Source organism: Rhinatrema bivittatum, chromosome 2 (assembly GCF_901001135.1).
Source record: "Rhinatrema bivittatum chromosome 2, aRhiBiv1.1, whole genome shotgun sequence".
NCBI classification, from domain to species: domain Eukaryota; kingdom Metazoa; phylum Chordata; class Amphibia; order Gymnophiona; family Rhinatrematidae; genus Rhinatrema; species Rhinatrema bivittatum.
Genome location: NC_042616.1, coordinates 337,401,788 through 337,419,674, shown reverse-complemented (window position 1 = coordinate 337,419,674; position 17,887 = coordinate 337,401,788). Strand labels below are relative to the sequence as shown.

The window sequence follows — 17,887 nt, the reverse complement described above, 5'->3', positions numbered from 1 at the left end:
ATAATTCTGAATGCAAACCCGGGGAGGAAACCCTGAGAGTGAGAACCTGTGCTGAGAGTAGGGTCCAAGGCCGACCAGATCTCCCTGCTATCGAGAAGGGAGAAGACTAGGTGCGGCCAGGTGATCGAGAGAGGAGACCCGGGCTCCGGTGCGGGCAGTGACACAGAGTCATAGACGAGGAAGGGTGAGAGCCAGCCCAGACAGCCGGCAAGCACCAAGCCAGGAAGCGAGCCTCTCCCCTTCACCTTCCCCAGCTCTCCAGCCGGAACCTGCTTCAGAGGTGAACAGAGGAATCGCCTGAAAGTTGGAATCAGGGGTAAGGTAATAATCTACACATTATTCTATTAACTGTATATCCCAAGTTACACTACCCCTATTTAGCCAGTACCCATATTTATCCACATTACTTTGTCGAGTTACTGTTGCCTATGTAATATTTATTGATGTACCTATGTTCAGAAACTCTGTTTATTGTAACGCCTTAACCGCGACAGTTTTGTTCTTTGGAAACCGACCTGATTTGATACTTGTATTAAGAAGGTCGGTATATAAAAATCCTAAATAAATAAAATAAATAAATAAGTAAGTTAGCCACAAGTATTAATATCATAAGCAGGCTAAAGTTTATGGCATGTTTTGTTACCACCCATAATGCAGAACTTTCTTTAGGGAAAACTGGTTCTTAGTGGCCAGGATATTAGAGATAGGAACTGCTGTTATTTTCTAGATGCTATGTCCTGTCAAATCTGATAAATAAGTCTGTTTCTGAGGAGAATACAAGTTGTCTTTTCCCAGACTTAGGATCACAAGTAAGGTGGGAGGGCAGCTGGCAGTATCTTGTAACAGACAGATCCCTGCACCCCTAAACCTGCCTACAGTGGGAGGGGTGTGTGTGCAAGCGAATAAGGTCTGCCTAGGGCACCTAATACTCTTGCACCGTCCATGGGTTCTGGGGAAGGGGATGAAGACCCAGAGGGTGGGGGGGGGGGGTGACAGTTTTTAAAGTTTAGGTTACTGGACAGAGCCAGGCTTTTTTTTTTTTTTTGAGAGCCCGAGACTGAATGAAAGGGGGAAGGGCAGCACAATAATTGTTCACACAGGAGAGCAAACAAGCTAACACCCAGCCCTGTGTGTAATGCTCAGAAAGCAGTAATACGGAGCAGGGTCAATTCTTTATGTACCCATTGGAATTAGAGAATAGTCCCAAAAGAGACGTGAGCTCTTTTTTGAGCTCACAAAATTGGAGCAAAGACAAGATAGAATTCCTGATCCAGATTTAGCATGTCGTGTTTCTGCTCTGAGAGAATTTAACTCTACATTGGTCAGTGAAACTGAATAACGTAGGAGACAAGTGGGACCACAGTACTATGAAAAAGGGGGATGACTGGAAAACTGTTATCTTGACATTTAAGACAAATGTGAGAAAAGATACAGATTTTAGCATTAAAAATGAGGAAGAAGATAGCATTAGAACCTCAGAAGAGATTTTGCTTTGTTTTACTAGATTCTTCTTTATTTGTTGATATGGTAGATCACTCCTGTTCATTTTGGCCTTCCAGCTCAGTCGAACCAGGGCCGGAATCTGGCACCATGACTTTTCATTCACAACTACCCAAGAATTTTGTTCCTATTTTATATCCCCTCCTAACTCACTTAATACAGTCATTAGAGTGACAGCCCTCAGCCAGGCAACATGCAGTCATGAACCCTAAATCAGACCATTAGTTGTTGTGCCACCATTGCTCAACAATGGTGGCACAATGGTGACTTTTCCCTCCCCCGGGGCTGTGAACGCTACTTCTGCAGCATCCCCAGTCTGGCTGCCATGGAGGGCATGGGGGGAGGAAGACCTGGCCAGGAATCTTACCCAGGTCCTCCCATATGACAGTGCACAGAACTGCCATTGAAGCAATAAGCCGGCCTGTTTTACTAGATTTTATTTGAGCACAGCCATTCTCCAGATCAGACTGAGAATTTTTTGGGCAGTTAGTCAGGGTTGAATAACAAAATTATGTTATGTTGAGTGAGACTGGGGCTGTGATAACAGCCCTTACCACCAGGCAAGAACGCAGGGCCTAGTGGGCTTCTCCTTTCTACAGGAGGTTTGAGGACTTGCTGTCATCACCCATTCTGCTAAAAATATTTAATGAAGTGCTTACTGATAACCCCTTGCCTCTCTCTTTTTCAACTGCCAGTATTTCAGTCATACATTTTTAAAAAGCCCTCCAACAGACCGATTCAATGTAAAATATTGTCTGAGATCTTGGCCAAGCATCTGGAGGGAAAGGACATGCTTTAACTTGAAACAACATTTCTTTGATTCAGTTTCATTTTGGAGGCTACCAGCCCTTGTGCCCCACTGAAAAAAAACCTGCTGAGGGTTAAAACAAGAGCATCTCCGGGCTTGCTGCAGTCCCTCTCGGCCTCCCTCAGTCACCCTCTGCCAAGAAAGTCCCCCCATTCTTTACCCAATCCATTGGTGAAAAAGAGGAGAGAGAACGATCCCCTGTCGCTCCTAATCTGTCAGTCTGTACTTTAAAATGGCGCTGATCAACCTTGGATAATTCAAGAAGGGCAATTAATTTAGCCTATTCTGCAAGTACAGGGAGAACACCAGCTCTGTTCTTTCCCTCTAGATGCCTAAAAGGCATTGATTGAGTTGAATAGGGGTTTCTATTTAAAGTGTTTGAGAAAATTGCTTTTGGCCCTGGATTTAGTAAGCCTGATAAAGACCTCGTATAAGAGCCCAAATGCTAGGCTGAATATAAATGGCTTTTTTTTTTTTTTTTTAGCAGAGCAGTTTCTTCTAGAGAGAGATGCTAGACAGGTTTGCTTGCCTTTCCTCTCATATTTTCTCTGTCCATTGAAACTCTGGCTCAGTTAATCAAGGACTGCTGAGGAATAATGAGAATCAAAGACGGAAATATCAATCATAAACTAGAACTAAATGTAGATGATGCCTTGCTATTTGTATCTAGACCTCTTACATCACTTCCTAGGATTTTGTGCATCTGTGAAAAATTTGGCTGTCACTTAGGCTATAAGATTAATGGTTTGAAGTCTTTCCTCCTTCCGACTGGAATCTCTCCAGAACTGTTGTTGCCTTAATGCTGGTTTTCCTTCGCCTGATGTTCTGAATTCATGCCTTACCTTGGCGTGCACATTCCAAATGATTCAGCTCAATTACATAAGTTCAGCTTTCCTAGACTGTTTCTACAGATTATTTTGCCTGGAAGGATGAAAATTTTCCCTGGGTCACTGGTCAGTCATGTGAATGCGCTTAAAAATGAGCATAGCCCAGAAGATATTGTTCCATTTTCAGATGTTACCATGTTAGATCCTTCAGCAGTTTTTTTGTTGAAATTAACAGAGCAATGTCTAAATTCCTGTGAAATGACAAGCACCTAAAAGTTCCTTTTAAGAAGCTGATATCACACAATACTATGGGTGTGTTGAGTCTTCCTCACTTAAATATCACATTTGGATGACCCACTTGAAATCTATGATGTGCAGCTTTGCAAAGAAAAATATAAAACCATGAACGATGATTTAAAAAATTGAAGCCGTAACACCAAATAAAATGGAACATCTCTTATTCTTATCATTTACTGGATTTGACTGATGCCCACTCAGTACTGATAATGTCTTTTTAGGACCACTCAAAAGACACCAAATTATTTGGATTTGATCATACATTTTGCTCTCTGTCTCCTATTTGTTGTAACTAGCTGTTTAACTCTGGGATACAGAATTCTTCCTACTTTAATTGGCTCATGCAGAGGGGCCTGAATCATGTGTATGACTTAAGAAGCAGGTCCATCACCTTCATAGTAAAAGGGTAATATGCTAGATGAAGGCAAAAAAAAAGACCAAACTGAGCCATCCAGTCTGCCCAGTTATTCCAGTCTACACTTCCAAGGATATATCCCAGTTCCTAACTATAGAGTGTGATTACTTGTAAGACATTCCTCCTTATCTACCACACTTTTTGTTGTCTTCCTCATTTGTGCTCTACCATCTTAGGCAGGAGAACATACAAAATCCCCCATATACACACCCAGCAACCCACCCTTCTCATGTCCAACCACAAGGCTTTGTAATTCTCAGGGACAGTAACTTTCAAACCAGCGCACGGGTGATCTTTGGTGCGTGAGCATCAGCAGACACCGAGATACACGGCCATTTTATAACTTGTGCTCATATATGTAGTCAATTTTAAGTGGGAGCACGGCAATGGATGTAAATCCCGCTTCTACCACGGAAGTCAGGGAATTTTAAAAGGTGCATCCACGCCATTGCCAATTCCACCAGTTTGTATACCAGTTTGCCCAGTTAACAACTGGGTCCTCCAAACCCTCCTGGTGTGATAGTTTGCTCTCCCCTCAGTTACCCCAGACCCTTTAAACCCCTGAGAAATGGTTCTGTTTATTTGTTTTAACTTAAACCTCATCCCTAACAGAAATAAACGTATGTGCCACTGGATCTAGGCATGCACCCATGTGTGTTTATGCACACATCTTTTGGCCATACCATGAAACGGCCCAGTCCCAACCCTTATTGAAAAGTTTTATGATGTGAACACAGTGGGCGATATGCACATATCTGGGCAGCTTTTAAAATTTGGTTGACGTGTGCCAGCCCCACTTGTGCACACATCCCCCAATGAATGCACACGCAGAGCTTTTAAAAATTCACCACAAAATACCTAACATAGCTATTGCGCAAACATCTGGTCTGCTAAGTCCTCTCTGTACCCTGCCAGACAGTCCTGGCCACTTGAGCACGTACATCTCCACTACGACTTCTAGAGGTAGATATTGAGCTGCTGCACAGCTCGGCCAGTTAGCCAGACAAATTTATCCAGCTAACTTAGCTCTTATATTCAGTAGCTCGACCACACTGCTGAGTATATCCAGCTATCTTAAAATTAGCTGGATAAGTTTATCCAGCCAACTTAGGAAAATCCTAAAGCTGACCAGACTTAGCCAGATAACTGAATATCTGAGTTAGCCAGCAAAATCAGCTTCTCCCAAGAATGCCCTCGTCCAGCCCGCTACTTAGCCAGCTAATTATTAAGCCAGATAACTAGATATCTGGCTAAATGGCAGCCATTCAGTGGTGCTGGATATTCAGCTGCCATTACTTAGCCAGATAAGTTCTAACCCATCCAACTAAGAAGCACTGAATATCATCCTCCTAGATATCCTAGATATCTTAAAAAATGGCGCGGGCCATCCATTGCTCCTACCATGTGACAGGGGCTGGCCAATGGCACCGATAACCCCTGTCACATGGTAAGGGCAAAGGGCCATCGGCGCCATTTTGATTTGTGGCAGCCGACGGCCCGAGAGCGGGAGATCGCTCCCGGGACCCCGCTGGACCACAAGGTACTGTAAAAAAGTTTTGGGGGGTCAGGAGGGTGGGGGAATTCAAAATAATTTGAAATCATTCTATTTAAAGGCTCAGGTGGGTTTGGGGGTTGTTTTTCAGTGTGCCCTTTCTTCCCCCCCCCCCCCCCCAAACGATAAGAAAACCACACGAAAATTTCATGGGGCTTTCCTATCGCTTTCGGGGAACCCCCCCCCCCCCCCGATATTTGACGAGTTTGAAAATATCGTCCGAGATTTTCAATCGTCAGAAAAATGATTCACATCCCTACTAGTTATTATTGTACTTGCAACCTGGCAGACAGACCCAGCTGCTAGTTAATTCTATAAATATATCACAGCCTGCCAGACAGACCAGCTACATGGTTGCCTGCATTTATCTTCAGGGCTTCTAATGTTTCACATTATCCACTTTTCCATTCATTCTGGTGTCCCCTACCTTTGTTATTAAAATCACTCATGCACAGCATTTGAACACATACCACTAGGTAATATTTCTGCTATCTCCTCACATTTTTTTGCAACTGTCCTTATCCCATGCCTTTTTAGTATGTTACTGTTTTAGCATCAACCTATTGCTCCAGAAGGGTGTCCCCACACATTCATCACCCTTGTTGTACAAAATATTTCTGGATGTTGCTCAAAACCTCATTTCATGACCCTTGGATCTTGAACTGCTCTTCCATTGAAAAAGGTTTACTTCTTGTGCATTATTGGTGCAATTCAGATATTTGAATGTCTCTATAATATTTCTTCTATCTTTCCTTTCCTCTGATAAATACATATTTAGATTCATAAGTCTTAAATCATGAAGCTTTTAATGTAGCCCATACACCATTTTGATAGTCCTTCTCTGGACCATCTCCACTCTGTCTATGCCCTTGAAAGGTATAGTTTCTAGACCTGGACACAGTACTCCAGGTGTGGGCTCATAAATGACTTTTAAAATAGCATAATCACTTCCTTTTTTTGTACTAGTTATGCCTCTCCCTAGATGCCCTCACATACCTCCAGCTATGGCAACACCTTGTCACACTGATTTGCTCCTTTGAAATCATCAAATATAATCATTCCATAGTCTCTTTCCTGCTCTGTGGACATCAGTATTTCTTTCCTTCCCTCCTCCATTATATACTGCTCCTTCAGATGTATGCAGTTGAAATGCATACTCTGCATTTTTTAGTATTGAAACTTAGCTTCTAAGAAGTCAATCACTCATTGAGTTTTCTTAGATCACTTCTCTTTCCATCTACCCTACTACCACATGTACCCTAACAAACAATTAGCATTCCATCTCCAGTCCCTTCTTCAATGAATACCAAACAGAAGTACTTGCTAAAAATGTATGTTTATGCTTAGCTTCCTCCACACATTTTTCGTTATCCCCTCTCAATTTTATCATCCCACATCTGTTCTTCCTCTTTTTACTGTTATACTGAGATTCTAGGGCTGGCACCTGGAATATATCTTTGCAGTGTGGACAGGAATAGCTGAACAGAGTAGATAAGCCCAATTGGTCTTTTTCTGCTGCCATCTTTTATGCTACAGTAATATTTACTTTGCACTTGCTGAAGTCTAATTTTCAACTTACGTCTTCATTTACATGCATTAATTTTAGTTTGTACATGCTAACTCCTTCAGGGACTGAATTAGTGTACACACTAGGGCCTGAGTGCATAGGAAGCTATTCCACATGCATGCTACATGGCCTTAGCATAGGCTATGTTTGATAATGAGTGATGAATCCCATGTTTCCACGAAGTCTCTTCAACTTTCTTTCAAAGTATTAGATCATTTTCATTTCAAATATCTTGGTTTGAAGTTCCCATTTAGAATCCTGATCATAAGAGCATTGATGCAATTATCTGAGCTGTAAAAATGTTGCCCCAAGAGACTTAATTTCTATGCATCTAACATAGCAATCATGCCACTTTATTTTAATAGAAAACATTATACGTAGACTGATATATTGTCTTATTAGATAGCAAGCTCTATTGAACAGGGACTCTTTTTTGTGGGTTGTTTGTTCAGCATTGCATATATCTTGTAGCGCTATAGAAATGTTAAGTAGGAGTAGTAGTAATATTTTATCAGTTCACAAAACTTTTTGTAATGTTATGGGGTGTATAAGCTCTTAGTACTGTTGTTGTGAGTGAACTGTTTAGTGGACCCTTGGGCTGACCTGTGAAAGACTGGGGAGAGGTGTACTATAGTCTCTAGTGAGTGACAGGTCGGGAGCCAGATACCAGGCAGGAGCTGGACGTGAGCTTCACCCTGGAAGCCGGTACTCCCCCGGGAGGAGCCCATAGGAGCCCAGCCGCTGGGACTTAGGTGATTCACCCTGGAAGCCGGTACTCCCCCAGGAGGAGCCCGTAGAAGCATGGCCGCTGGGACTCACGGAAGCTGGAACTAGAGTGGGCAGGCAGGGATCAGTGGTCAGGCAGGAACTGAAGCAGGACTGGCTACTGGAACCAGGCAGGAGCTGAAGCAGGGCTGGCTACTGGAACCAGGCAGGAGCTGAAGCAGGGCTGGCTATTGGAACCAAGCTGGAACTGAAGCAGAACAGGTTACTGCAAGCAAGCCAGACAGAAGCAAGACTTGGGCACGGAGTGAAACAAGTCTCAGGCAGGAACGGAGTTGCTAATGCAATAGCACACTCCGGGGCAAGGAGCAACAGAGAACCGCAAGGAACCCCATTGCAAGGCAAAGTCCTGGGCTCCACAGCGGCCTTACATAGGCCGCGGCGTCTGACGTCGCGGATAGGGCAGAGCTTTCAGTGGCGGGAAACAGTCTTCATAAGCGCGGCTTGCGCGCGCGCGCCTAGGGAGAAGGCGTCCAGGCAAGGCTTCTCGGTGGCGTCCCCCCCACCCCCACCCCACGGGGATGCTGCGAAACAGGCTGCAGACCCTCGGAGACGGGCCGGGACCAAGGAGGTAAGGGCCCAGTCGCAACTGCCATGACTGGGACCGCAATAACTGTGGCATAGATGACGCAACCTCGAGGGCAAACACCTGAGGCCTACGCGAACACCTGAGGCAGGCGAACGGACTTGATAACAAGCCAGACTGCAGCTTCACCTATATGAACCGCCTCCCCCTTGGGTTGAACCCTTGGGTTCTGGCAGCTGGCAGGATTTAGATGGGGCCCTGTGAGAGAGGTTGTAGCTAGAGTCCAGGCTGCAGGCAATCCAGGTCCAAGTGAGAGGTCAAGATCCAGGAGGCAGGCAATCATGGTCAGGTCCAGGCAACTGCTCAAGCTCTGGAGAAGCAAGCCGAGGGAGACATGGACACACAGGAGACATTGATGACAAGAGCGAGGAAGGCAGGCTGGACAGGCTGGATCGGAGGACAAGACTGGATGAGGCTGGAATTGGAAGATGAGGCAGGGCTGGGCTGGAAGACGAGGAAGGCAAGGTTGGAAGATGAAGCAGAAACCAGAAAGACAGAAGAAGCAACATGGACTGCACAAGATGTAGGAGATTCCTTGCTTAGGCGAAGACTTATATGCAGAGGCTGTGTGATATTATCAGAAGGTGCTGCAGGGACTTTCCCAGATTGGGACTTTTAAGAGGCTATTGGGCACGTGTGCACCTAAGGAAGGATGCCCGAAAGTTGGGGGTCATGGAGGCATCCTGCCACATTGGAAAGGCATGGCAGCAGAGGTGTGCAAAGCAGGTTGCAGGGCTGACCTGCAAGCCACCGATCATAACAGTGCCCCTCCTCCAAAGCCGCCTCTCCCATCATATGTCGCTTGGCTTTTATGGGGAATTTCTTGTGGAACTCCTCTATAAGTTGGGGGGCTTGTAGCTTAGCAGCTGGCTCCCACAAACTTCATCCTTTGAAGGGTATCTCAGTCTTGGTTGAATTGTGGCACCAAAATGCCTCAGGCAAGCAACAGGAAAAGGTACCCACTAACCCCAAGATGAAGAGGATGGGACTCCATCCACAGGCGCAGTCAGATTTAGCTGGATAGCCAGATAAGCCATTTAATATTGCAACCAAATCATTCAGACAACTTTTCAGTTATTTGTCTAAATGGCTTTTGAATATCGGCCTCCTTGTGTCCATTCCAAGAAGTGTGTATCACACCATCTGGCAAGGTGCTCTTTAATTTGACTTCCTTGAGAAGGGTAGTTAAAATTATATTACACTAAAATCTACACTTGAATGTATTCTCTGGATAAGTAAATCCTGACATCACCCAATTCAATATATTATTTATTTATCTAAAATATATATAATTTGCTGTTCCAATTAATAATGCTGACAGCAGCATACAGGAGAAAATAGACAAAACAACAATATACAACAGCAACAGGTAAAACAAAGTAAAACACTTAAAATAATAAGCAAATGCAGATCAGGTATACCTAACCACATAAGGCTTCACAACATATGAGAATCTGAATACAAAAACCTTTGATCCCTAGAGCTAGCAGCATTGTACAAGATTTGTACAAATTAATCTTGAAGCCAAAGTATGTCCCAGATTCCCCGCAGAAGGCAAAAAAAAATGTGGAAGTGAGAGCGCAGGATTCAAATTTCAAGTCTTTTTCCAGTTCCCTTTTCTGGCCCTGGATCTCTGCTGCTTTAAGTAATGAACTGATACTGAGCTCATTGTAGTACAAGGAACAGGTTTAGCACAGTTATTAGGGTACCAATATGCACTTGACTAAGCTAACCTTACATTCTTATCCAATAGAAAAAGCAAATGTGGTTTTACATGACATAGATGACTTAAGGGTACATAACTTAAAATTAGACATCTTTATTACAGATATATGTTTTTAATCCAGTCATCACGTGAAAAAAAAAACACTGTGGCTGGTGTCTGATCTTTACATTTAGGGCAACATTCACACAGTACAGTTTAGACAAAAGTTTGGTATTTCAAAAATTACAAAAGCAAACTTGCTTGTGTGCGTTCTGTTTGTTTGGTTTCACCTTTTTTGCCCATATTTTTGTCCCACCTTTAAATCTGACCAAGAGGGGCCAACACAGCATCAATGCTGTTAACAATGCTATTTTATTTATTGTTTTATTTAAAAATATTTATTTCCCACACCCTCCAAGTTCAAGGCAGGGTACATAAAATTACATACACAAAAAACAGCCAAGATCAGCCAAATTCTACAAAGAGAGTTCAATGTGCATTAATGCTGCACTACTCTTAATGCACATATGCATTAGTCCATGTTAACTTCAATACAAAGATAATGCAGGATTACACTTTAAAAATATAATTGAGCTGTGCCACATGCAAATGTATGCAAAACAACTCATTTGTATAAAAATAGGGTTAATGCAAATCACATGGGATAACGTGCTTTGCAGTAACCCACCAGTAACGGAGCCTATTCAGTGGCTCAGTAGCAGCATTATGCACTGTCATGTAGAAGGTCCCTGGTTTGATCCCCCAAGTCTTCCTCTCCCTAGGTCAGCTGAGGCTAGGGATGCTGCAGAGCAGTGTTTAAAGCCGCTGAGGGGAGGGGAGGAGTTGTGGTCATTGCTTAAGATTGAATGCTAGTGGCCAGATTCAGGGCCCATTATTGCATGGATTCGAAAGAACCGCTGCTGCAAAGACCAGAAGGTATGTTGATGAGGTGATATGATTAAATAGGGAAAATAAATCCAAGAACAGATGTGGAATAAGGCTGATAGCACCAGATCTCAGCTCTGGTTCTGACTGAGCTGGAAGTATAAAGGCAAAACTGGCAGGTAAAAATAAAATCAATAATAATGCAAAAAGTTAAGTTCACCTCACTCACAGATATACCACCAAGTTGTGGTTAAGTATTTGCATTAGCCTCCTAGAGCTAACACAAGGCCTGATGAAATCCACAATGACCTCCAGATGCCCCTATACCCAGAGAAGTACCATTCCTATGAAACCTAATCTCCCCAGAATCACCTTCTCTCTCCCCCCCACAGAAGGTCTACCCTGGAATCTGTCTCCCTCTCCAGTCCCCATAGAACCCTATCTTGCAGAGTTAAAGAGACCACCTGGGAGGGGGGAGGGAGAGTGACCAGATGTGGCCTCCTCTGTCCCACAGGGATCTTCTTGCCCAGGGGGGATTCCAGGGAGCAGGAGTCTTTTATCAATAGGGGACACGAGGGAGAGAGTTTCTAGGAGTGGGACTTTTTTTCCAGAGAGGGAAGAGGGAGCAAGAACCTAAGGTTAGGGCTTCCTGTCCGGGTGGGAGGGGGGGGGGGGGCAGGGAAAGGAGAAAGAGGGAGGGGAATTCTGTAGGTGGGACTTCTCCAGAGAGAGGGAGAAATATCCTAGGGCTTCTTGGCTGAGGGGAGGGAAAGTGTTTCCAGCAGCTGCACCTCCTTGTGCAGTGGGAGAGAGATTCTGAGATCAGGGCTTCTTCTTCAGGGGGTAGAAGGCCCTTCTCTGGAAAGAGAGGGTTCAAAGGTCATCATGGCCCGCATCAGGCCTTATGTTAATCCCTGAAGGCTAACACTGGTGCATTATTAGCTATGGTAATGGATTGGTATTATTTCCAGCAATCCCTCAGGTATATGAACTTTAACACATTAGGTGTGCAGTGCAGAGTTTTGCGGAACATAAAGCCTGCATTAAAATCTTCCCAGTAATGTGCATTATCATTGGCCCCCAAAGAGGGGGAGCAGAACACATGATCTAGCTCAGTGATTTTCTCACTTACCTGAAATATTTGTTTCAGGGAGAAGAGGGCCCGCCTTAGCTCCCGTCCATTGGAGTTGTATAGTTTTTCTGAAATCAGAAAAAAAGGAAAGATTACGCAAGAACATCAAAACTAAAGTCTCATCAACTGTGATCAATGGAGTTTCTTATGTATCTAAACCTGAACAACACCAAATCAAAACCAAATAAAAGGCCATTCCTTCCACAGTCAACAAAGTGAAAAACTGGTAACCCACAACAGCTGCCTGCAATTGGAAATTGTTTAATATTGTATCTCTATACTATAAGATTATTTACATAGCAGAGCATAAAGTATACAGAGTTCATCTTTAGTTAACAGATTCCAAATTACTTTATAAGGCGTCAGAGTTCTACATACATTGTGTCCCTCTGACTGACACATTTTGGCTACCCTTATTGTACCTCTGGTTTTGTGCTGTGTGCTCTTGCAAAACAGGGATGGGGGAAGGGGTGTGGCGGTGCACGCACTGACTGGTGGGTGCTAGGAGGGGGGTCTCTTTTGCAGGACATATTGATGTTTGTGGTAAAAAGAAAACATAATGCCACACCTACAAATCTGATCATCATCATCTTGTATACGTCTGTGGATGTTGCTGTGCATACCTACATAGTAACTCAGTAGATGACAGCAGGGGAAGTCCAAATTGGCCAAGTCTACCCAATTCTGCTGGTGCATACTGCTAAGGATGGCTCACATTTATAAGAATACTATGACACCTTGCACAAGTTAGGAGCAGATGGAATTTTGCAGTCCTGCTTCATGGTCTAATTTTCAGTAACACTGTTATATCATATTCGTAAGGTTTCTGACGTTAAGTGTTTATAAATTGCAAATATGGGTATTTCTCAGCTAATTAGGGTTTTTTCGGGGGTACCAAAAATCGGTGCTTCTCGGTGTTTTTGGCACAGGTACATGTGCCAAAGGTACCCAACAGTCAGTTGGGTACCTTTTCCAGTTGAATTAAATACATACATTTGTGCAGCTGAGGAGTCGTTAGCAAGGAAAAGGCACAAAAACAGGGTAGGCAAAGGAAGGGTGTGAGAGTGCTTGGGGACGTGGGGGTTTTCCAGTTCTTTTCTAATAAATACCATTTTTTTTTTTTTGCATTGTGCATTGTTTTATTAAGGTTTATCAGTTAAAACCTTTAATCAGAAGGTCTACATATAAGGTATCTCCTACAATGGCTAGTATAATAATATATACTAGAAATAATATATGTTCATATAAGTAAACTTCTCAATATTCAGCCAAGTGCTACCATTCTTTTTCATCTACAGCTGACAGAAGGTCACACAGCAGCTTTCATTTAAGTGAATGAAGACATTTATTTATGGATCTACCCTTGAAGTCAACAAACATGGATTCCAGAGGCAAGAGGACACAATTAGATGGCTCATTTTTCACACAGAACTATTTACATTGATTCATCTTCTATGTATGCTCTCATCCAAAAGACTATGGGGTGAATTTTCAAAGAGCTAAGTGTGTAAAAATAAGCATATACATGCATAAGTAGTTTATACTTGTGTAACTGATATTTCATAAAAAATCAAAAGTACACACATACTTTTGATTTTGCACACATATTTATGCACAAAAAAGAAGTGGTTTAGGGGTGCTCTAGAGCAGGGCCAACAGTTACTCTTCTAAACTGCTATTTCATAGGAGAGTTACACAAGTACATTTGGCAACTTACTCATTGTAACGTTTGGTCAGACCCCACAATCGACTGCACTCACCCCCTAGCATCGCCAACGCAGTGGAACGCTGCCTTGCCTCCCCTGGTCCAGACCTCTCTAGGCATGCCCGTAGTGCATCTTAAAGGTCCAGCGGTGGGAAACTGCTCTGCCAGTACACACTGAAGACGTCACGTGGCTGGGTATTTAAACCCCAACCACGCTGCAAGCAGACGCCTCAACAACAGGTCCTCATGCTTAGCAGGGTGTGTTGCTAACTCCATGTCCTTGCTTCACTGTATTGTGCCTGTTTTGTTGCTCTGCGTCTTGCCTTGTTCCTCTGACTTTTCCAGCTGTCCTGTCTTGCTTGTTTCCTTGTCTCTCTTGCTGGTCCCTCCCTCCCTCCCTTGCCCAGCTCTCAGTGTCTTGTCTCTTTTCATCTGTCTGTCCATGGCCTGTTTCCTGGTCCTGACCTCTGCTATGTATCTGACTACTTTACAACTTGCTGCCTGGTTTTGACCTCAGCTAAAGACACTGACCACCCCTCTGGACCGCTGTCTGCTCTGACCTTCGCTGACAGCCCAAACCTCGGCTACAATCCTAACACCGTCTTACCTCCTCCTACTAGACTCTTGCCTAAGTTCTGTCAGCTCCTGGAACCCAAGGGCTCATCCTGAGGGGAACGGGGCTGGCATAGGTGAAGCATCTCAGTCCTAGCAAAGGCGTGACCACCAGCTGTCGATATGGGCCTACTAGATTCGCCTATTAGGCTGCGTCAACCATGCCACAGCAAAAGGGCTCACAACCGTGACACTCATGTAATTTTATACCTACTAATTATCTTGCATAATTACTATCAGACTTATTGTGTATTATTGGCTGAGAGGGAAGTCTGGGTGAACTGGAAGGAGTTCAAGCTGAAGAGCAAGATGGGTCTCAAAGGTCTGGAGAAGAAATGGGCGAACTGGTAGAGTAATTGGAAACTGGTAATTTCAATAACATGCAAATATTTTAAAACATACTGACTTCAACGCGTAAATCAGGTTTTACATGAAGAAGTTCTGCTTTATTTTCATGTGTAAAATATACACGTGTATATTTTTTTAAATCGATAGGAAAAGTACATGCATTTAATGCACTGAAATATTCCCTCTGAATGCATTACATCTATTCACGCATTCGCATACATATACACGCATTTGTTGCAGGGTAGAATTCCATGCATCTTATAAAATGCGCATATCTGATACCCATCGGTTATAAAATACTATTGTAGATCTCTGCGCAGCCATATACGCACTTATACGAGGCCACATAAAGTTGTCCTCTATAAGAAAACAAAGGCAAAGAACAAGTGAGTTTCTGCAAATTATAATTTTTTCTTTAGAATACCCAGTAAAATCCTATTTTTAATTTGTTATGCCCAGGTTTGCAAAGAAGAAACAATTCTTTATTATTGGTATGTTTCAGTTATGACGTGTATCACCAAGTGTCACAAGTCCTTCATCAAGAGTATGAGTTGGGTCTACCAAGATGAGAGACGGTCTCTCATCTTGGTAGATCCAACTCAGAGGGAATTTATTGGGCTAAACTGACAGTCTAGTAGTAAGTACTTGGTGCTGCCAAGCAGAAAATTTGGGTAATGTACAGTACTCTTCTAACATGCTAGCAGTACTGTTGACATGGCAATGACCAACGAAAACTTAAAAGTTGTTCTAACTCTTTCCAGAAGTAGATATAATTAAAGACTATCCAGCTTGATGCTTTAATTTGCTAATGATGGTACAAAGCTGACCAATATCTTACATGAATTATGCTTTATAGTAATAAATGATTAGGAATTTATAATAAATTGGATTCACAAGAAAGTTCTGGTGGCAATCATCTTACTCTAGCTACAAACTCAACAATCTTATTTAAACAAATACTTTATCATGAATATTCCAGTGCTTTTCCTTATTCAGTGAAAATGTCTCGATGAAAAATCTTTAAGAATAATATTAAAAATATATATTTTTTTTTTTCTAATCTCATGCACAGTACTAAACTTTATAGGATGACTTAAATATCTGCATCTGGCATTTGTTATAATGCATTATTTCTTTGAAAAAACATTACACATGCTACTGGAGCCAATGTAAACGGTTCTCTAAAATCGGGAAATATAGCTTCCTTCTAATTGAGAAAGGCACCATCTCTTATAGTGCTGGCAACTTTTATTAAAAATATCAGCATTTTAACAAAAGCCACATGTTGGCACTTTTGTTACATGAAAACAATAAATCAGTATTGCAGCTTTGGGTGAAGTAATATTGAATAGTAAAAGACAATAAATAGACACTAGTGCTATTCGTCATGTTTACTTTAGCACTGTGTGTTTACCAACCAGTGTGCATCAGACCTGATCAGGTGTGCCATGCAGAAGTCATCACTGCCAGGCCAGCACCTGGGCTCTGTTCTCAGCACCTCACAGCAAGAGGAAACACCAGCGGTGGCTCTTAAACATGTGGGAGCTCCTTTTCTGAACACAAATATAATCATGCAGGCCTCTTCTTCCTACCTTCAGTGGTGTGTGGTAAATAAACAGTTGCATGCAGGGAGGGCATGAATAGGTGAGCCCTGCTTTGTGCAGCACGCACATTGCACAAAGCACCTCCTCATCTTCCCCATCTCAAGCCTCCTCCTTTGAGTCCTTCCAACTTCTGTCCTAACCCCAGGTTAAGTGAGATGAGGAGAGGGTGCATTGAACACTGGACGTGGCTTACTCTAAGTACTGGGTAGCAGTGGAGGAGAGCTGCCAACCAAGTTAACTAACACACCAACTTAGTCCTTAGCCTGCACTGGTGTATACAGAGGGAGCTGGTCGATCATTAGGTGTTCATGTCCATCTCTGCCCCCTTTTCTCTTTGCTTTAAAATTTGGAAGACAGACTGGTGGGGATTTCTTTGCTTCCCTAGCTCTTCTTTTGGCAATATGAGACCTCTCCATATTTTTACTGTAGAGGTTGATATGCCACATTTCATTTTTATTAAAGTAGTTGTACCTTGGGCTTGAAAGGGCTGGGAAATATTGGTATATATGAAGGAGTTAGTCTATCAAACTGAAATCATGTGCTTTAGTATTTCAGGTATTGCATTATAACAAGAGCCTGGAGGAAAAATTGGACAACAAAATACTTCAGTATTAAGCATGGTGCTGAAATAATGATTTCATGTGGGATGACGAGGAACAAGATATTGAAGATGGACTGGTTTCATGCAAGCTATATCCCACATTTGTTCTTCTGTGCAGAGATTTCTTCAAAACCATTCAACCTACAGCATCCAAATGTTCAGGATAGGAAGATGTATCTAAAAGTTAGAATAAAGCTTTCCCAGAAAACTTAGGGATTTTGCTGAAAATTGGGAAACCCACTTTTTTCTTGTGTACACATTATCTCCCAAGCAAGCAACCATATTTTTAGTATAGGTTAATCTATATGAAACCTAGAAACCAGGTTTTCTTAGAAAACTTATGACGTTAATTGAAAATTGGGAGGGGGGGAGGGGAATCATTTCAAGGAGCAGTAACACCAGTGGTCAAAAGGTGATATTATCCTATCGTTATCAATATTTGATATAATCTGACCCGGCTTTGATGCTGGTCAAATTTATATTTTAGTACTCCTCAGTATTTCAACCACATTCAACACCACAGACTACGCAATATTGATTAATGAACTCAAAGAACAGGGTGCTGCAGCGGTTCCATTCCCACCTGAGCGAAAGATCGCAACAGTTCCTGTAGTACCCGAATGTAATCCCTTTGGAGTGTCTGAAAATGAGGACTATAAATAAAATACAAATAGGTAACTACACAACTAACTGGCATGAGATAAAGACTGATGTGCCCCAAGGGTCAGCATTTTCAGCGATGTTATTTAACAACTCACTAATTAGTGCCACTGTGTAAACTGCTAGCAAGTCTGGGTTTGAATTTTCAAATATATGCTGGTGACATATCATTTTTTAATTCTGGTAAATTATTCTTTGTCTGCTACAATCATATATTTGAATATTTACATTGATGCCATAGAGAAATGGATGTTTCATAATAGATTGTCACTAAACATCTCCAAGACAGAGATTATCATG

The 17,887-nt window shown here is 42.6% G+C and overlaps 1 protein-coding gene across 8 annotated transcripts in view; it reads right to left on the bottom strand.

The window, feature by feature from the left end:
• FHOD3 (formin homology 2 domain containing 3) overlaps positions 1–17,887 on the bottom strand; it is a 1,290,292-nt gene that overhangs the window by 642,704 nt on the left and 629,701 nt on the right. For all 8 annotated transcript variants that reach the window (XM_029589835.1, XM_029589836.1, XM_029589837.1 and 5 more), the window contains exon 4: positions 12,058–12,125. In XM_029589835.1, the coding sequence (XP_029445695.1) occupies positions 12,058–12,125 (68 nt within the window). The remainder of the gene's footprint in view (positions 1–12,057; positions 12,126–17,887) is intronic.